Here is a 21,788-nt window from a genome sequence, read left to right as displayed (position 1 = left end):
AATGGATCAAAGAACCTGTATCAAATTTTGTGTGAAAAACGAAATTAAGTGCGCGGATGCATTCCGAATGTTGACTGTGGCATACGGAGAAGCTACCTTGGACCGAAGCAACGTTTATCGGTGGTACAAAATGTTCTCAGAAAGCCGAGAAGATGTGAACGACGAAGAGCGTGCCGGACGCCCGAGCACTTCAACAACAGACGAAAAAATTAATGAAGTGGAGAAAATGGTATTGGCCAATCGTCGAATCACCGTTAGAGAAGTTGCTGAGGACCTAAACATATCGATTGGCTCGTGCCATTCGATTTTTATCAATGATTTGGGCATGAGACGGGTCGCCGCGAAATTCGTACCAAAATTGCTCAATTGCGACCAAAAACAGCATCGCATGAACATTGCTAATGAGATGTTGGACTCTGTCCGCGACGACCCAAATTTGCTCCAGAGGGTTATAACTGATGACGAATCGTGGGTTTATGGTTATGACGTGGAAACCAAAGCTCAATCATCTCAATGGAAGCTGCCGCACGAACCAAGACCGAAAAAAGCGCGCCAAGTTCGGTCGAATGTGAAAGTTTTGCTGACAGTTTTCTTCGATTGCAGGGGCGTGGTGCATCATGAGTTCTTGCCACAGGGTAGAACGGTCAATAAGGAATATTACCTGCAAGTTATGCGCAATTTGCGCGAAGCAATCCGCCAGAAACGCCCGGATTTGTGGAAGAACAAAAATTGGCTTTTGCACCACGATAACGCCCCTGCTCACACATCGTTGCTTGTGCGCGACTTTTTGGCCAAAAACAACACACTAATGATGCCGCAGCCACCGTATTCCCCAGATCTGGCCCCCTGTGACTTTTTCTTGTTTCCTAAACTGAAGAGGCCCATGAAAGGACGACGTTACGCTACGCTTGACGAGATAAAGACGGCATCGAAGGAGGAGCTGAACAAGATAAAAAAAAATGATTTTTTGAAGTGCTTCGAAGATTGGAAAAACCGTTGGCACAAGTGTATAATATCTCATGGGGATTACTTTGAAGGGGACAAAATAGATATTCATGAATAAATAAATAATTTTTGAAAAAACACAAAATTCGTGTCGATACTTTTTGAACACACCTCGTATACCTTCCTATTTTCTACAGTTCGATTATTAATAATAAAACAGATTTCTCTACGCTGCAACCAATTGTTGATAAAATTATATATACCTAAAGGACAGCCCTCTTCTCTGAGTTTTTGAGTCATGATATTAAAATTTACGTTATCGTAAGCGGAAGTTACGTCCAGAAATGCAACCAGAGTGTAATCACCATCCAGATTGGTACATTTGATATCCGCAACCATCTTGGTTAGGTTCTCCATACATGATTTTCCTCTTCTAAATCCATTTTGCATTGGGTCCAGTTTGTTGTTGCTTTCCAACCACCATATAAGTCTCTCATTGAAAAGTCTCTCCATTAACTTGCAAACGCATGAAGACAATGCAATAGGTCTTACTTTATCCTTGCCAATCTTATCTATGAAAATGACCTGGTATTTTCTCCAGTCTATTGGAATGTATTTCTCGGTCCATATTAAATTATATATATCCAACAATATTTGTTTTCCCTTGGGGGGTAGGTGTTTCAACATCATATAATCTACGTTGTCTATTCCAGGTGCTGAGTCCTTCCTGATCATCCTAATAGCTCGATAGAGTTCATCCATGGAAAATGTGACATTCATCTCATTCATAGTTTGATTATCTAATACGTTTTCTCTGGTTTTCATTACCTCCACCCAGGGAGGTGCCAATTCTGTTATGGTGTTTCTGATTTCTGATTCTCTGTCTTTGTGTTGCCATGTATTCCAATTGATTTTGTTTTGAACATTTTTTAAAGTTTTCATAGTGTTCCAAACATATGAGAGACTTGTAAATCTGTTGATGCTATTACAAAACGTATTAAAGCTTTCTTTTTTCTTTCTATTTATAACTTTCCTCGCAATGGCTCGACTTTTTTTATATGCAACGAAGTCCTCATTTCTTTCCGAGCGTCTCCATATTTTTAATTTCTTGATTCTATCATTTCTGACTTTGTCACACTCCTTGTCCCACCAACTGACCTCTTGTCTATTTTTTTTATTATTATTTCTAATTATAAGCTTGTTTTGTTTTTTCGGGATCTTTACCTGTGGCGATCAAAGCTGAATTTTTAATTAGAGTTACAAACCATGAGTATAATTCTTGTATATTGGTGTCTTCTTTTAACTTGTTAATATTTACTTGAGCTTTTTCAATTTCTTCCTTTATTCTATCTTGGTACAATATCCAGCTAGTGTTCTGATTAGTGATTCTGTTAGTTGGTTTCCTGTATGGTAAGAATTTCACTTCTACGTAGATGGCCACCGGATAATGGTCAGACCCCCAAGCGTCAGGCAATTGTTGGTAACTTAATTTATCTGCCAGATTTTGGTTCGTAAAAATCAGGTCTATGTTCGATGCAGCTTGTCCGTGATAACCCATCCTTGTTTTGGTATCGTCATTAATGTTAACGTAATCCCTTCGAAACATAGCAGAATATAACCTTTCTCCATTTCTGTCTGTGTTAACGCAGTTCCATGTATTATTGTGAGCGTTAAAGTCTCCTACAATGATGGAATCTTCATCCGCGCCTTTGAAATTGAGCAAGTCGTACCAAACTGTTATTGGTTCACATCCATATGGTTTTCTGTAAACTGCTATAAGATTGTAGCTCCTAGAAATTCCTTGCACTTTAATTCCAATTGCGTCAATATTATACGAATTAATAGCCCAATCTTTAATAGTCTTGAACTCAATGTTGTTTTTGATTAACATTGCAACCCCTCCATTATTATTTAAATTATTACTTTTGTATGTTTTGAAACCTGAAACATATAATGATTTATTACAGCTAAGTTTTGTTTCTGTCATAACAACAATGTCATATTTTAATATGTTTTTAGATAACTCTGTTTTTTTACTGGTTATACCTCCTGCGTTCCACATAAGTATATTCGCCATTGTTATATGATATCATTATTCTCTCTCTCTCTCTCCCGTATCCGATAATCTCTTCTGACTTCTATACTAGCACGCTTTGCTCTTTCTATTTCTTCTTGGTAATTTTCTAAGTCCTGTTTCCTTTTATTTAGGTTATGAATCATACTCTCCATTTAAATGTATTCTTCATTTTGATCTCCCTCGATAGAGATATTAGTACTATGCTTCCTTAGAAGCTCTATAAATTCTTTTTGAAATTCTCGGGATGCAATACATTTGTCCCTTGCGATTTGCAGCGACCAGTCAAAACTAGCAGACCAATCATTCATTATTTCATCTTCGACGTTGCCGGTTTTGTTTATTTTATTTATTCCAGTGTCATTTTCATTTGATTGGCGGAGAGCTATCCCTCTTTTTTCCTTAGTTATATCTGTAGTATTTTGGTTAAATTGTTTGTAGTAGCTCACATATTCCTGTCTACGTCTTTCCCCTGCTTCTTTTTCTCTATCTCTTCTGGTGTTCCTGAGTGTTTCCTGGGAGTTTGAAATTGTTCCGTTCTCGTTACCTCTCATATTGTTGTAATCCTTTCGTGTATGGCCAGTCTTCTTTATTTCAGTCTCCGCCTCCTTAGTTTTATTGTTTTGTGCTATACTGGACCATGTGATCGGATAGGCTTGTTCAATTGTTGGTTCATCATTTATCCTTAACTCCGTCTCTTTGTTATTATTTTTCCACGCAATGCTGGGCCATTTATTAGGATTGATGTATCTATCGTATATCATCGTTTTTTGTCTTGTGCAGCTGTCCCTAACCATTCTTTCTGCTTCCTGAAATGAAATATTATTATAAGCCATAATGGTTTTTATATCTCTATTTTTTAAAGCAATGGGACAGTTTTTCTTCGTGGGTCGATGTTCTCCTCCACAGTTACTGCACGTCACTGGTTTTATACATTCTCCATGCATATTTTCACCACATATTATGCATTTGGCCCTATTTCTGCATTGAGCTTTGAAATGACCAAATTTGAAACAGTTAAAGCATTGTACAATCGGTGCCACATACGGTCTTACTCTTAGACCTATTCGTAATCTATCACACATTATAATCTTGTCTTTTCTTGTTTTACCTTTCATTGTTATAAGTAGGTTGTTAGTATACTGCCACAGAAATTTCTTGTCAACTTGGTCCCATGTCCTCCTCCTCATTTTTTCTATTTTAATTATATCCTGTTTATCAATTATATTTTCCCACAGTTCAGGAATGTCGTACGGCCAATCAGTGATTACACCCCTGTTGAAGGTAGCTGAAAAATCAATAAAACCTTGAAGCCATTTGTTTGCTATTTTATCAAGTTTATCCAAACAAGCGTTAGCCTCGATTGCATTTCTAAAAGTTAAAATTGCCATGTTAAATTTTATCATGTCTATGTTTATCGGGCTAACTCGGTTTTGGTTGCACCATAGTGAAATCTTTATACTATTTTTACCCTTGCTAGTACTACAGTGATCTTGTGAAATCCTACATTTTATATTACATTCATTCTTTACATTTTCGTCTATTCTGCTATTGAGTTTTTTAATTAAGTTATCATATACAGACTTATCTACATCATTCATTAGTTTTAGTTCGCCATCTATTATAACATATTTGTATTGATTTAAATTGCTAATATTTGTACTATCTTTTTCTATAAAATCTATATTCGTAGCCTGACTGTTCGATTTAGTATTTTCTTTACTGTTTGACCTATCCTTTGTCTGTTCGCGATCGACATCTTCACATTCCATTCGCTTGTTTACTTCGCCGTGTCCTTCTCCCCCCTTAATTCCCTGGTCTTCAAACGCAGCGGAACTTTCCGTTGCTTCCCTAGGAATGCCCACTATCTCATTTATATCTAGTTCTAACGGATTATCTAATTCTATATCTAACTCTAACCCCTGAATGTTTTTTGTAGTCTCCATTTCAGCGTTTTTACCCTCTTCGATTTCCGATGAGAAACGTTCCTCGTCCGTATAGCACTCTGTACCGCTTTTACCAGGATCCTTGGACGTTGATCGTGTTCTCTTGCTCTCTCTTCTTCCAACTTCCCTGATTACATCTTTTGCGTATGGCTTATATCTGCTCCCCCGTCCGGCCGGGGGAACGCTTTCCATGGTCTATTCTTGCTTTTTATACGATATTTTTCTTGTTAGGCCACTCAGTTCTAACACTCCCTCACCGCCTTTGCTCTATCACTTTTCACCGCAACACTTAAGTTTCGGAATGAGTTCCAGTAACACGTCCGATCAGTACGACGGCTCAGACCGGACTCCATATTATTGACGATTCAGGTTACAGGTTAGGAAACCTGTCATACGTGTAATCATGATGCGGTCACGTGATGCACATCACATGATGCATCACGTGACCGCATAGATGCTGATAGTGTAATAGCGAGCGCCACACTGTGTCGAAAATGTGAAAGGGAGAATTCCTGAAGGCGACGACCAAGGAGACGTATCTTACAGAAAAATGTAGAGATTAGAATTTGCATCGCGATATCTCCGCTTGTACGGCACGGAGAGAAAAAAAAAACACTTTTATATATGCAATTTTTCCCAAGCTATCGAATGAGACGATTTTGAACTTGATCGGTTCAGCCGTTGCTGAGATCTAATAATCTCGTTATGCTTGAACTCGCTGACTCGCGTAAAAGAGGCTTCGGTCTTTCTCGCTTTTTTTTTTTAATTGGCACGAGACGCGGCCGCGCCTCTTGATTTTGCTTTATATTTTTCATGTTTTTGAGCAGATTGGCGTAGAACCTTTCGCCAATCTGCCACTCCGCCGATGTGACCTCCACCTTGACGCAGTGGCGGGGCTCGAGCGCGTTCGTATCGGAGGAGACGCGCTCGCCAAGAGAGGTCACGCGTAACTTACTATTTTAACTTTATCAAGTATAGAGGGATGACACCCGTTTGGACACGTAACAATTGGACACAGCATGATTGGACACGTAGTTTTGGACACGTAACGATTGGACACAGCACTTTTGGACACCGCACGATTAGACACAGCACGATTGGACACCGCACGATGGGAAACGCACAGTGCACGATTGGACACTGCTTTATTGGACACCGCATGATTGGTCACCGCATGATTAGAATGTTCACGACTGGCAACGCTTACTACACAATTGGACACCGCAAGTTTTAGAACCGCGCGATTGGAAATCGTACAACTGGACACCGCACGATTGGACACCGCACGATTGGACACCGCACAATTGGGCACCGCACGATTGGGCACCGCACAATTGGACACCGCCCGATTGGACACCGCACTATTGGAAACCGCACTATTGGAAACCGCACGATTGGAAACCGCACGATCGGAAACCGCACGATCGGACACCGCACGGTTGGACACGGCTCGATTGTACACCACACGATTGGATACCGTACGATTGGACACCGCACGATTACTTGTGGCTAATAATAAAGGCCATTATACAAAAAAAATTTGTTGTTTTTGTAAGTCTGTAGAAAAATTAGCTAATCAAAATTAAAAATTTTATTGTATACGTTAGATTACATTAACACTTTGACGTATATATTACACTTATTTTTGGATAAAATGCTATTTATGTACACAAGCGGTCATTAATGCCTTCCTTAAAGAGGTTAGGCGCGTTCCAGACACACGCATCGCATCTAGGTGTTCATCACACATGATTGTTAAATCTGACTTGCCAGAGTGGTTAGATTTAACAATCATGCGTGATAAACACCTAGATGCGATGCATGTGTCTGGAAGGCGCCTACCCAGATAGACAAATTTCGGCATATTGTCTGCATATTGCCGAAATTTGCCGATTGAAAATGCTTGCATAAAGACGTCAAGATGCGTCGCCAAATGAGATAAATGTTATCAGCATATAAAAGATGGCTTTTCATGCTGCAAAAATTGCGACAATATGCTGTTTATTTAATTAGAAATGGAGTGTGCTTAATCTTATATGTGTTTGCAGCATATGGAAGAGTGCATCTGATGTTGCAAAAATTGCAGCAATATGCTGTTTATTTAATTAAAAATGGAGTGTGCTTAATCTTATATGTGTTTGCAGCATATGGAAGAGTGCATCTGATGTTACAAAAATTGCGGTAATATGCTGCTTATTTATTCAGAAATAGTGTGATTATAAATAGTGACAATAAAATTTATACACATTTTTTTATTAAGATAATTTATTGAATTTTACAATAAGGTTTAATATTTCCTTGCATGAAAATCTAACAAGCATTCTATAAAATATATAATAGACAAATTTGTAATATACTTAGTATATAATAAAAAATTAATAGGCGAGGCAAGAAAAAATGTTTCCATTATAAATGCTATGTAAAAAATCTTTTGATATTGTTAAAATTATTGAAATTATTATTGAAACACACTTAAGTTACACTTAAATTTAAAAGAAATAAAATTTTTAAGATATAAACATTAATATAAATATAAAAATTACATAAGAAACAAATAAAATAAATCTTTAAAATAATACTTTGTGTAACAAAATTTAAACTTTCTTCGATAATTTAATTCTTTTTCTCTTTTTTCTATATCATTTCTCTTGACTTTTCTATATTATTACTCTTTTCGCAAATGCTTTTGTTGACGCTGCATAAAAATTCTTTGCATTTCTTCTTCTCTGATATAACGTTTCCCTCTATTTTCCTTTTTATTGATTGTATTTCTTTTACGTTGTTTAGCGTTACGAATGGCTTCAATCATATCGTGACGGAACTCCGTACCACTTTGTATCTGAAAATGTTTATTCTCGGAGAGTGCTTCTGAAAAATTAAAAAATTATTTATCACATGACATTTTAAATACATTTGTCATTTATAAGTAGTAGAAATAAAATTAACCTTGAATGGCTGAGCAAAGTTTTGTTTTAAAAAATGAATAAATTCCTTCTTCTTTATTGCCATAGAAAGTAAAAGAAGACATAACTTCGTCTTCGACCGTTTCTTTTAAGCATAAATTTAATGCTTCTTTTAATGAAAATCCTCCAATATATTGTAAATAACAAACCTAATACGTATAAAAAATAAAATTTGAAATTAACAATTTAGAATGTTTTTCTCTCTTTTCATTTAATACTTACAACTTCGTTATAAATTGACTCTTTTACATTATCAAATTGCAAAACTTCTTCTTCACTTGTAAAGGGAAGAAATGAAGGTTTGGACCAACATTTTTTCTTCTTTTGTGATTTTAAAGAATTTTGTATAATTTCTTCGATATTTGCAAATCTTGTATCCATCCATTTATATAACCGACTATAAAAAAAATGCATGCTTTGTAATAATCTACCGAATAAAATTTTAATAAAGAAACATTCGAATTTTTACCGAAAATCTTCAGCTATATGTGAGGTAAATTCAATATCTTTTTTTTCTGCTGGAGTATATACTGGAGAATGAACCTTAACTTCTGTTTTTGTTCTAAAAAAAATATGTACATGTAATGACTTATATGTTCAAAAATTCTACTCGTCGGATAGATTAACTTTGAGTGACCAATCAGGATGAAGAAATGTTAAGAAATCTCAAGATTTCTTCATTCTGATTGGTCACTCAAAGTTACTCTAACTTACGATTAGAAATTTCGAACGCAACCTATATATAATGGCAAATTTTTGAATTTTAAAATATATTTACCGTTTGTCCACAAGTTTTTTGGCATCCAAATTGTAATATATTTTTTCAGGTACATTTTCATTGTCTGTTTGTAATTTATTGTACAAATGTAACTTTGATGTATTATTTCGTTCATAAATTTTTAATGTGGTTTCTGGCCTGAATAAAAATAAATCATTACATTAAATTAAATACAATATATAAATAAATTATATTAAATACAATTCATAAATAAAAAATATTTACCGTTTATTGCTCAAGTAATCATAGTGTTGGTTATCAATATTTTTCACACCTTTTTTAGTACAAAGTTCATCTTCTTTGTATGTTTCTGATTGATAAGATACCAAGCTTGAGTTTGTTGGTTCATATTGAGCATTAGAAATTACCGTTGAAGACGTTGAGGCCACAGAATCATTGTACAATACATTGAAATGAGACATATCATGTTGCTTTGAGATTGTTGGTTCATTGTGATAACTAGATGATGAAGCTTTTAAATTTTCGAGTGGAAAATCTAATATCACGTGAGATCGAATAGATGATTTATTGTTTGGTAATTGATTACGATTTAAAAGAAGTGAGTTATTTTCATCATCTTTTTTATTCAGTACATGCTGTGTCTCAACGAAAACTTGACTTAGTGCTAGTACATCACTTTCCACCTCATTGTGAACTTCGTCTTTGGTTAAATCGTATTTCTCTATAGTTACATTTTCACTATCATCTGAGGATTCTGTAGTTTGATATCTCGCAGGTTTTGTTATTCCTCTTTTTGGTGGTTTCATTGCTAATGTAATGCTATTCCTAATTAGATTTAGAGTAATAAAAGGCCAATAGATCAGAATTAAAAATATTACAAATAAATTGAAAATAAACATACAAATTAATCAAAATACAGACATGGGCGCAAGTCAGTTGCTCAAAAATTGTGAGAAAAGTGAGTTTTATGGTTCAAAAATAAATGAGAATAGTAAGTTTATCTAAAAAAAAAATGAGTAAAAAAGTAAGTTTTCTTGGAAAATTGTATGTTAAAAATGAAATAACCTCTTATGTACTAATTATATTATGTACTGTCTTATAATAAATTTATGAGATTGAAAATATTAATCACAAAGTAAAAGTCAATAAAAAATTTCGGAAAACAAGTAAGAAACATAATATATGGAACCTTTTTTTTCTAAAGTGAGACAAAGTTACTTGTTTTTAAAAAAATAAGAAAACTGAGTCGCGACCATGTCTGACAATATAAAGACAAAATATATTTAAAAATTTTGAATTTAATAAATTTTATCCATCAAAAAAAATGTTGCATTGTACATACAACATATTGCTTTGATTGAAGGAGAATGTCATCGTTATGATTTATATTATTAGGAAAAATGGCAATATTACTGTTTGTTTCAGTATTTACTAGTTGCAAAGGCATTCGAAAACACTTAGATTTAATCTCTTGGAGTGACACAAAAAATATTTCATCAGTTAAATTACTACATTGAAAAAAACCAATTTCTGATGAAGGTATTCCAATATTAAAAAAACTAGTTGCATTTTTAAATTTTTTTATTGCAAACATTATGGTATCGTTTTTTTTTTAAATATTAATAATTATACATATTGACAAATCGTGTAACATGCAACAATTATTTCTCAATGAAGTACTAAAAACTGTATTTTTTACTTCAATAGTTTTATATTGCTCAAATTCGGATGAATATGTCGGACCGTTGAAATGTTTTTTACGTGCAATTAGAATTTCAGGGTCATTTAAATGATGATTCGCATCGTTTTTCTTTTGTTCATCCATTCGATTTGAAATTTGTTCCAAAAGTAAATCAGGTTTTCTGCATAATTTTCTGTACTTCGACATTTCATTTTCATATGCAAAAGCAGAAAAACTATCTAATGGTCCATAACGTCGTACATCTTCAGTTATGTGTAATAAGCCATGAACATTGTATGACATAAATTTTACTCCATAAATGTAAGGACATCTTTCTACGAATTTTTTTAATGCAATGTCGGCAAATGTTAATAACTGTTCACTAAGTATGGGTAAATTCAGAATTCGAATAGCAGTAGTTAACATCAGAAAATGTAAGTAGATTAATTTATCTAATAAGTTATAAAAGATAACTGGGCCGGTATATAACAAAAATTGTCTATATTCAGTAGCTTTATAGCGAACATATTCGGTAAGATTTCTTTGTCGACGTGAAAATTCAGTAGGACAATATTTTTGTATTAATTCTAAATGACTGGATAATAACTTTGTTTCTGATGACTTTAGTTTAATTTTCTTATTGTATTCACCTGTAATAAGTGCCACTAATATTTTTTTTGCAACTCCAAGATATACTAAGTGCATACTTTCAAATGGTACCTGATTTATTAAATCATTTAGAAGTTGCGATAACGGAGTTTCGCCTAAATTGTGCTTTTTATAAGCAAGCATACGATATTTGTCATCTGATCTAAAAGTACATTTACTAATAAGGAAAACCATGCGATGTCCGATATTTTGTCCTTGTACAGTACATTTTGAACAAGGTGAAAATGCATTATGGCCAACATGATTTAAAATAAATGCTCGAGCAGGTGCATCTGCTACGAAACACCGCAATTGAATGGATATAACCATTTCATTAAATTTCAATCTATGTCTTAATAATTTTTTAATGTCAGAAATAAATGGTAGAAAAAAGCTGTAGCATTATTAGGCTTCTTGTAACCTTTGTAAAGACCAACAAGTGCAGGTTTACTAAAAGGGATGTTAATAATTCGAATATGTATTGGCCAAAGTACCACATTTGATGCTTTGTATAAACTTACTCCATCTGTACTAAAATCTAATAATAAAATATTAGGAATTTTACTAAGTGGTATGTGAGAAATAATTTCTAAAATAACTTTTTTGATATTAAAATGAACATATTGTCCTGGTTCTAAAGTCTTTATATCAACAGGACTACGAGGTGTGTGAATAAGAGTTTTGCAACTTCGTGGTAGATTTGTTAAACATTCATGCGTTCTTAAAACTTTAAGTATTTCATCACCCTGTTTAAGAGAAATATTATTTGTAACAAAACATTGCGCTAATTTTTTCTTAAATATTTCTCTATTATTATAATGATCATGTACATCCAAATTATTATCATAGTTATCACAATTTTGATCTATTGATGTATCTTTTTCATTATTTTCGTCTATCGAAATATCTTTGTCACTATTTTCATCTATTGAAATATTTTCAAATAATATGTCATTATTAAAAGAATTATTTATTAGTTCATCAGATACGTCTTGGTTATAAAAGTTTTCATTAACTGCAGAAGTTTTCTCACTTGATATATTATTAATCTCTATTCTAGAAATTATTCTTTGTTTTTGTCTTGTAGACAATTTTTGATAAGGTTTTCGACCGTAACAACGACCCAATTGTATTTTACACTTCAATGTATCCATACTTACGATACCTACAAAGTCTAGCTACGTTTTGTTAATACAAAATTTCAAATGGGAAAAGTCCAATCAACAATTAATGTTAAAACTGAAAAAAAATGTTGGCGTAAAGTGCTGAGAGAAGTCGGACATCAAAATACATCGAACGCACACCTTTCTGAAATAATGGTTAGGTTTGGTTCTTTTGTGAACTTCTTGCTCCGTGCATCTTCCCTTTTTTTCTTTACTTGTTGGATTAAAAGAGAGGAAAGCTAAATGGTGCAAGAAGCTCAGCTGAAAAGAACAGACCTAATGCTTTTTCGCAGGAATAAAATACCAATTCGACGTGATATTAGAGTCCTTTTGCGATGAAAGCAGGAATTGCCAAATTTAAGGCAATCAATAATGAATAAAACAATTTAGTAATTCAAATCTTTATAACAATTATTAGTTTCTAACCGCTTAAATTTAGCGAGGATTTATTACATATACAGAGTGTCCAAAAAGTTCGGCAACGGTCAACTATCTCGAAAAGTAAGCATTTTAGGAAAAAATATTTCAGACAAAAGTTATAGGGTTTCAAAAGACCTATTTACTGATCTAATCAGTTTGACCTTGGATGGCGTCGCCAAGGTCATAACGAAATCACATTAACTTTTTTAAATGGAACACCCTATTTTTGATTCTAGAATCTAATAGCTGGTGTCAAGACCTTTCCAAAACCCTACAAGAAAGTTTATTTTCGTTGAGTATTTTTCGAGTTACAAGACTTGAAAGTTACAGTACCGCTGGCATTGGCATTACCCAAGATGTACCACGTGGAGGTTGCCCAGTCGGATTTACACCTCTTTTTTTTGTGTGTGTGTGTGTGTGTGTGTGCGTGTGTGTGTGCGTCTTCCTGCTCGAGGCCGGTCTTTAACTGAACCTGTTTGTTCAAATCGAGCTACAGTTCGCTGAACAGTAGACTTTGTAATTGGCAAACGATTAGGAAATGTATTGTTAAATAAAGCAGCCACTGCTTCATAAGATCTAACATTGTCTCCGTATCCTCGCATTGTGAGTAATGTTATTCTTTCTCTCTCAGATAAATGCATTTTTAATTTTATGTTATGTTATGTTTAATGTTCTGCTCAATGTATTGCAGTGCTTGCAATGATCTTCACATTCGGGTCGATTCCTGAGGCGACACCCACTGCTTCCCCCACTACCGCTCGAAGGTCGAGCTTGCGAATACGCGGCGCGCGCTCTACCGAGCGGTATTCGCAAGCTCGACCTTCGAGCGGTAGTGGGGGAAGCAGTGGGTGTCGCCTCAGGAATCGACCCGAATGTGAAGATCATTGCAAGCACTGCAATACATTGAGCAGAACATTAAACATAACATAACATAAAATTAAAAATGCATTTATCTGAGAGAGAAAGAATAACATTACTCACAATGCGAGGATACGGAGACAATGTTAGATCTTATGAAGCAGTGGCTGCTTTATTTAACAATACATTTCCTAATCGTTTGCCAATTACAAAGTCTACTGTTCAGCGAACTGTAGCTCGATTTGAACAAACAGGTTCAGTTAAAGACCGGCCTCGAGCAGGAAGACGCACACACACACGCACACACACACACACACACACACACACAAAAAAGAGGTGTAAATCCGACTGGGCAACCTCCACGTGGTACATCTTGGGTAATGCCAATGCCAGCGGTACTGTAACTTTCAAGTCTTGTAACTCGAAAAATACTCAACGAAAATAAACTTTCTTGTAGGGTTTTGGAAAGGTCTTGACACCAGCTATTAGATTCTAGAATCAAAAATAGGGTGTTCCATTTAAAAAAGTTAATGTGATTTCGTTATGACCTTGGCGACGCCATCCAAGGTCAAACTGATTAGATCAGTAAATAGGTCTTTTGAAACCCTATAACTTTTGTCTGAAATATTTTTTCCTAAAATGCTTACTTTTCGAGATAGTTGACCGTTGCCGAACTTTTTGGACACTCTGTATATGTAATAAATCCTCGCTAAATTTAAGCGGTTAGAAACTAATAATTGTTATAAAGATTTGAATTACTAAATTGTTTTATTCATTATTGATTGCCTTAAATTTGGCAATTCCTGCTTTCATCGCAAAAGGACTCTAATATCACGTCGAATTGGTATTTTATTCCTGCGAAAAAGCATTAGGTCTGTTCTTTTCAGCTGAGCTTCTTGCACCATTTAGCTTTCCTCTCTTTTAATCCAACAAGTAAAGAAAAAAAGGGAAGATGCACGGAGCAAGAAGTTCACAAAAGAACCAAACCTAACCATTATTTCAGAAAGGTGTGCGTTCGATGTATTTTGATGTCCGACTTCTCTCAGCACTTTACGCCAACATTTTTTTTCAGTTTTAACATTAATTGTTGATTGGACTTTTCCCATTTGAAATTTTGTATTAACAAAACGTAGCTAGACTTTGTAGGTATCGTAAGTATGGATACATTGAAGTGTAAAATACAATTGGGTCGTTGTTACGGTCGAAAACCTTATCAAAAATTGTCTACAAGACAAAAACAAAGAATAATTTCTAGAATAGAGATTAATAATATATCAAGTGAGAAAACTTCTGCAGTTAATGAAAACTTTTATAACCAAGACGTATCTGATGAACTAATAAATAATTCTTTTAATAATGACATATTATTTGAAAATATTTCAATAGATGAAAATAGTGACAAAGATATTTCGATAGACGAAAATAATGAAAAAGATACATCAATAGATCAAAATTGTGATAACTATGATAATAATTTGGATGTACATGATCATTATAATAATAGAGAAATATTTAAGAAAAAATTAGCGCAATGTTTTGTTACAAATAATATTTCTCTTAAACAGGGTGATGAAATACTTAAAGTTTTAAGAACGCATGAATGTTTAACAAATCTACCACGAAGTTGCAAAACTCTTATTCACACACCTCGTAGTCCTGTTGATATAAAGACTTTAGAACCAGGACAATATGTTCATTTTAATATCAAAAAAGTTATTTTAGAAATTATTTCTCACATACCACTTAGTAAAATTCCTAATATTTTATTATTAGATTTTAGTACAGATGGAGTAAGTTTATACAAAGCATCAAATGTGGTACTTTGGCCAATACATATTCGAATTATTAACATCCCTTTTAGTAAACCTGCACTTGTTGGTCTTTACAAAGGTTACAAGAAGCCTAATAATGCTACAGCTTTTTTCTACCATTTATTTCTGACATTAAAAAATTATTAAGACATAGATTGAAATTTAATGAAATGGTTATATCCATTCAATTGCGGTGTTTCGTAGCAGATGCACCTGCTCGAGCATTTATTTTAAATCATGTTGGCCATAATGCATTTTCACCTTGTTCAAAATGTACTGTACAAGGACAAAATATCGGACATCGCATGGTTTTCCTTATTAGTAAATGTACTTTTAGATCAGATGACAAATATCGTATGCTTGCTTATAAAAAGCACAATTTAGGCGAAACTCCGTTATCGCAACTTCTAAATGATTTAATAAATCAGGTACCATTTGAAAGTATGCACTTAGTATATCTTGGAGTTGCAAAAAAAATATTAGTGGCACTTATTACAGGTGAATACAATAAGAAAATTAAACTAAAGTCATCAGAAACAAAGTTATTATCCAGTCATTTAGAATTAATACAAAAATATTGTCCTACTGAATTTTCACGTCGACAAAGAAATCTTACCGAATATGTTCGCTATAAAGCTACTGAATATAGACAATTTTTGTTATATACCGGCCCAGTTATCTTTTATAACTTATTAGATAAATTAATCTACTTACATTTTCTGATGTTAACTACTGCTATTCGAATTCTGAATTTACCCATACTTAGTGAACAGTTATTAACATTTGCCGACATTGCATTAAAAAAATTCGTAGAAAGATGTCCTTACATTTATGGAGTAAAATTTATGTCATACAATGTTCATGGCTTATTACACATAACTGAAGATGTACGACGTTATGGACCATTAGATAGTTTTTCTGCTTTTGCATATGAAAATGAAATGTCGAAGTACAGAAAATTATGCAGAAAACCTGATTTACTTTTGGAACAAATTTCAAATCGAATGGATGAACAAAAGAAAAACGATGCGAATCATCATTTAAATGACCCTGAAATTCTAATTGCACGTAAAAAACATTTCAACGGTCCGACATATTCATCCGAATTTGAGCAATATAAAACTATTGAAGTAAAAAATACAGTTTTTAGTACTTCATTGAGAAATAATTGTTGCATGTTACACGATTTGTCAATATGTATAATTATTAATATTTAAAAAAAAAACGATACCATAATGTTTGCAATAAAAAAATTTAAAAATGCAACTAGTTTTTTTAATATTGGAATACCTTCATCAGAAATTGGTTTTTTTCAATGTAGTAATTTAACTGATGAAATATTTTTTGTGTCACTCCAAGAGATTAAATCTAAGTGTTTTCGAATGCCTTTGCAACTAGTAAATACTGAAACAAACAGTAATATTGCCATTTTTCCTAATAATATAAATCATAACGATGACATTCTCCTTCAATCAAAGCAATATGTTGTATGTACAATGCAACATTTTTTTTGATGGATAAAATTTATTAAATTCAAAATTTTTTAATATATTTTGTCTTTATATTGTCAGACATGGTCGCGACTCAGTTTTCTTATTTTTTTAAAAACAAGTAACTTTGTCTCACTTTAGAAAAAAAAGGTTCCATATATTATGTTTCTTACTTGTTTTCCGAAATTTTTTATTGACTTTTACTTTGTGATTAATATTTTCAAGCTCATAAATTTATTATAAGACAGTACATAATATAATTAGTACATAAGAGGTTATTTCATTTTTAACATACAATTTTCCAAGAAAACTTACTTTTTTACTCATTTTTTTTTTTAGATAAACTTACTATTCTCATTTATTTTTGAACCATAAAACTCACTTTTCTCACAATTTTTGAGCAACTGACTTGCGCCCATGTCTGTATTTTGATTAATTTGTATGTTTATTTTCAATTTATTTGTAATATTTTTAATTCTGATCTATTGGCCTTTTATTACTCTAAATCTAATTAGGAATAGCATTACATTAGCAATGAAACCACCAAAAAGAGGAATAACAAAACCTGCGAGATATCAAACTACAGAATCCTCAGATGATAGTGAAAATGTAACTATAGAGAAATACGATTTAACCAAAGACGAAGTTCACAATGAGGTGGAAAGTGATGTACTAGCACTAAGTCAAGTTTTCGTTGAGACACAGCATGTACTGAATAAAAAAAGATGATGAAAATAACTCACTTCTTTTAAATCGTAATCAATTACCAAACAATAAATCATCTATTCGATCTCACGTGATATTAGATTTTCCACTCGAAAATTTAAAAGCTTCATCATCTAGTTATCACAATGAACCAACAATCTCAAAGCAACATGATATGTCTCATTTCAATGTATTGTACAATGATTCTGTGGCCTCAACGTCTTCAACGGTAATTTCTAATGCTCAATATGAACCAACAAACTCAAGCTTGGTATCTTATCAATCAGAAACATACAAAGAAGATGAACTTTGTACTAAAAAAGGTGTGAAAAATATTGATAACCAACACTATGATTACTTGAGCAATAAACGGTAAATATTTTTTATTTATGAATTGTATTTAATATAATTTATTTATATATTGTATTTAATTTAATGTAATGATTTATTTTTATTCAGGCCAGAAACCACATTAAAAATTTATGAACGAAATAATACATCAAAGTTACATTTGTACAATAAATTACAAACAGACAATGAAAATGTACCTGAAAAAATATATTACAATTTGGATGCCAAAAAACTTGTGGACAAACGGTAAATATATTTTAAAATTCAAAAATTTGCCATTATATATAGGTTGCGTTCGAAATTTCTAATCGTAAGTTAGAGTAACTTTGAGTGACCAATCAGAATGAAGAAATCTTGAGATTTCTTAACATTTCTTCATCCTGATTGGTCACTCAAAGTTAATCTATCCGACGAGTAGAATTTTTGAACATATAAGTCATTACATGTACATATTTTTTTTAGAACAAAAACAGAAGTTAAGGTTCATTCTCCAGTATATACTCCAGCAGAAAAAAAAGATATTGAATTTACCTCACATATAGCTGAAGATTTTCGGTAAAAATTCGAATGTTTCTTTATTAAAATTTTATTCGGTAGATTATTACAAAGCATGCATTTTTTTTATAGTCGGTTATATAAATGGATGGATACAAGATTTGCAAATATCGAAGAAATTATACAAAATTCTTTAAAATCACAAAAGAAGAAAAAATGTTGGTCCAAACCTTCATTTCTTCCCTTTACAAGTGAAGAAGAAGTTTTGCAATTTGATAATGTAAAAGAGTCAATTTATAACGAAGTTGTAAGTATTAAATGAAAAGAGAGAAAAACATTCTAAATTGTTAATTTCAAATTTTATTTTTTATACGTATTAGGTTTGTTATTTACAATATATTGGAGGATTTTCATTAAAAGAAGCATTAAATTTATGCTTAAAAGAAACGGTCGAAGACGAAGTTATGTCTTCTTTTACTTTCTATGGCAATAAAGAAGAAGGAATTTATTCATTTTTTAAAACAAAACTTTGCTCAGCCATTCAAGGTTAATTTTATTTCTACTACTTATAAATGACAAATGTATTTAAAATGTCATGTGATAAATAATTTTTTAATTTTTCAGAAGCACTCTCCGAGAATAAACATTTTCAGATACAAAGTGGTACGGAGTTCCGTCACGATATGATTGAAGCCATTCGTAACGCTAAACAACGTAAAAGAAATACAATCAATAAAAAGGAAAATAGAGGGAAACGTTATATCAGAGAAGAAGAAATGCAAAGAATTTTTATGCAGCGTCAACAAAAGCATTTGCGAAAAGAGTAATAATATAGAAAAGTCAAGAGAAATGATATAGAAAAAAGAGAAAAAGAATTAAATTATCGAAGAAAGTTTAAATTTTGTTACACAAAGTATTATTTTAAAGATTTATTTTATTTGTTTCTTATGTAATTTTTATATTTATATTAATGTTTATATCTTAAAAATTTTATTTCTTTTAAATTTAAGTGTAACTTAAGTGTGTTTCAATAATAATTTCAATAATTTTAACAATATCAAAAGATTTTTTACATAGCATTTATAATGGAAACATTTTTTCTTGCCTCGCCTATTAATTTTTTATTATATACTAAGTATATTACAAATTTGTCTATTATATATTTTATAGAATGCTTGTTAGATTTTCATGCAAGGAAATATTAAACCTTATTGTAAAATTCAATAAATTATCTTAATAAAAAAATGTGTATAAATTTTATTGTCACTATTTATAATCACACTATTTCTGAATAAATAAGCAGCATATTACCGCAATTTTTGTAACATCAGATGCACTCTTCCATATGCTGCAAACACATATAAGATTAAGCACACTCCATTTTTAATTAAATAAACAGCATATTGCTGCAATTTTTGCAACATCAGATGCACTCTTCCATATGCTGCAAACACATATAAGATTAAGCACACTCCATTTCTAATTAAATAAACAGCATATTGTCGCAATTTTTGCAGCATGAAAAGCCATCTTTTATATGCTGATAACATTTATCTCATTTGGCGACGCATCTTGACGTCTTTATGCAAGCATTTTCAATCGGCAAATTTCGGCAATATGCAGACAATATGCCGAAATTTGTCTATCTGGGTAGGCGCCTTCCAGACACATGCATCGCATCTAGGTGTTTATCACGCATGATTGTTAAATCTAACCACTCTGGCAAGTCAGATTTAACAATCATGTGTGATGAACACCTAGATGCGATGCGTGTGTCTGGAACGCGCCTAACCTCTTTAAGGAAGGCATTAATGACCGCTTGTGTACATAAATAGCATTTTATCCAAAAATAAGTGTAATATATACGTCAAAGTGTTAATGTAATCTAACGTATACAATAAAATTTTTAATTTTGATTAGCTAATTTTTCTACAGACTTACAAAAACAACAAATTTTTTTTGTATAATGGCCTTTATTATTAGCCACAAGTAATCGTGCGGTGTCCAATCGTACGGTATCCAATCGTGTGGTGTACAATCGAGCCGTGTCCAACCGTGCGGTGTCCGATCGTGCGGTTTCCGATCGTGCGGTTTCCAATCGTGCGGTTTCCAATAGTGCGGTTTCCAATAGTGCGGTGTCCAATCGGGCGGTGTCCAATTGTGCGGTGCCCAATCGTGCGGTGCCCAATTGTGCGGTGTCCAATCGTGCGGTGTCCAATCGTGCGGTGTCCAGTTGTACGATTTCCAATCGCGCGGTTCTAAAACTTGCGGTGTCCAATTGTGTAGTAAGCGTTGCCAGTCGTGAACATTCTAATCATGCGGTGACCAATCATGCGGTGTCCAATAAAGCAGTGTCCAATCGTGCACTGTGCGTTTCCCATCGTGCGGTGTCCAATCGTGCTGTGTCTAATCGTGCGGTGTCCAAAAGTGCTGTGTCCAATCGTTACGTGTCCAAAACTACGTGTCCAATCATGCTGTGTCCAATTGTTACGTGTCCAAACGGGTGTCATCCCTCTATACTTGATAAAGTTAAAATAGTAAGTTACGCGTGACCTCTCTTGGCGAGCGCGTCTCCTCCGATACGAACGCGCTCGAGCCCCGCCACTGCGTCAAGGTGGAGGTCACATCGGCGGAGTGGCAGATTGGCGAAAGGTTCTACGCCAATCTGCTCAAAAACATGAAAAATATAAAGCAAAATCAAGAGGCGCGGCCGCGTCTCGTGCCAATTAAAAAAAAAAGCGAGAAAGACCGAAGCCTCTTTTACGCGAGTCAGCGAGTTCAAGCATAACGAGATTATTAGATCTCAGCAACGGCTGAACCGATCAAGTTCAAAATCGTCTCATTCGATAGCTTGGGAAAAATTGCATATATAAAAGTGTTTTTTTTTCTCTCCGTGCCGTACAAGCGGAGATATCGCGATGCAAATTCTAATCTCTACATTTTTCTGTAAGATACGTCTCCTTGGTCGTCGCCTTCAGGAATTCTCCCTTTCACATTTTCGACACAGTGTGGCGCTCGCTATTACACTATCAGCATCTATGCGGTCACGTGATGCATCATGTGATGTGCATCACGTGACCGCATCATGATTACACGTATGACAGGTTTCCTAACCTGTAACCTGAATCGTCAATAATATGGAGTCCGGTCTGAGCCGTCGTACTGATCGGACGTGTTACTGGAACTCATTCCGAAACTTAAGTGTTGCGGTGAAAAGTGATAGAGCAAAGGCGGTGAGGGAGTGTTAGAACTGAGTGGCCTAACAAGAAAAATATCGTATAAAAAGCAAGAATAGACCATGGAAAGCGTTCCCCCGGCCGGACGGGGGAGCAGATATAAGCCATACGCAAAAGATGTAATCAGGGAAGTTGGAAGAAGAGAGAGCAAGAGAACACGATCAACGTCCAAGGATCCTGGTAAAAGCGGTACAGAGTGCTATACGGACGAGGAACGTTTCTCATCGGAAATCGAAGAGGGTAAAAACGCTGAAATGGAGACT

General features: G+C 33.7%; 2 protein-coding genes across 2 annotated transcripts; one reads left to right on the top strand and one right to left on the bottom strand.

Moving 5' to 3' along the window:
- Positions 1–7,592: 7,592 nt before the first annotated feature.
- On the bottom strand, positions 7,593–9,674 carry LOC105204743. Its single transcript, XM_039454324.1, has 6 exons — positions 8,932–9,674; positions 8,707–8,844; positions 8,398–8,490; positions 8,151–8,325; positions 7,912–8,077; positions 7,593–7,833 (listed from the first exon to the last, which is right to left on the bottom strand). The coding sequence occupies exons 1-6, from the start codon at positions 9,564–9,566 to the stop codon at positions 7,631–7,633; spliced, it is 1,410 nt and encodes a 469-aa protein (XP_039310258.1). The 5' UTR covers positions 9,567–9,674; the 3' UTR covers positions 7,593–7,630.
- A 7,386-nt stretch (positions 9,675–17,060) lies between these two features.
- LOC113004152 lies at positions 17,061–19,154 on the top strand. Its single transcript, XM_039454326.1, has 6 exons — positions 17,061–17,815; positions 17,903–18,040; positions 18,257–18,349; positions 18,422–18,596; positions 18,670–18,835; positions 18,914–19,154. The coding sequence occupies exons 1-6, from the start codon at positions 17,619–17,621 to the stop codon at positions 19,114–19,116; spliced, it is 972 nt and encodes a 323-aa protein (XP_039310260.1). The 5' UTR covers positions 17,061–17,618; the 3' UTR covers positions 19,117–19,154.
- Positions 19,155–21,788: the final 2,634 nt, after the last annotated feature.

This window comes from Solenopsis invicta, chromosome 10 (assembly GCF_016802725.1).
Source record: "Solenopsis invicta isolate M01_SB chromosome 10, UNIL_Sinv_3.0, whole genome shotgun sequence".
Lineage (NCBI taxonomy): Eukaryota > Metazoa > Arthropoda > Insecta > Hymenoptera > Formicidae > Solenopsis > Solenopsis invicta.
Note: the sequence above shows the minus strand (reverse complement) of the source record. Positions and strands in the feature narration are given on the sequence as shown.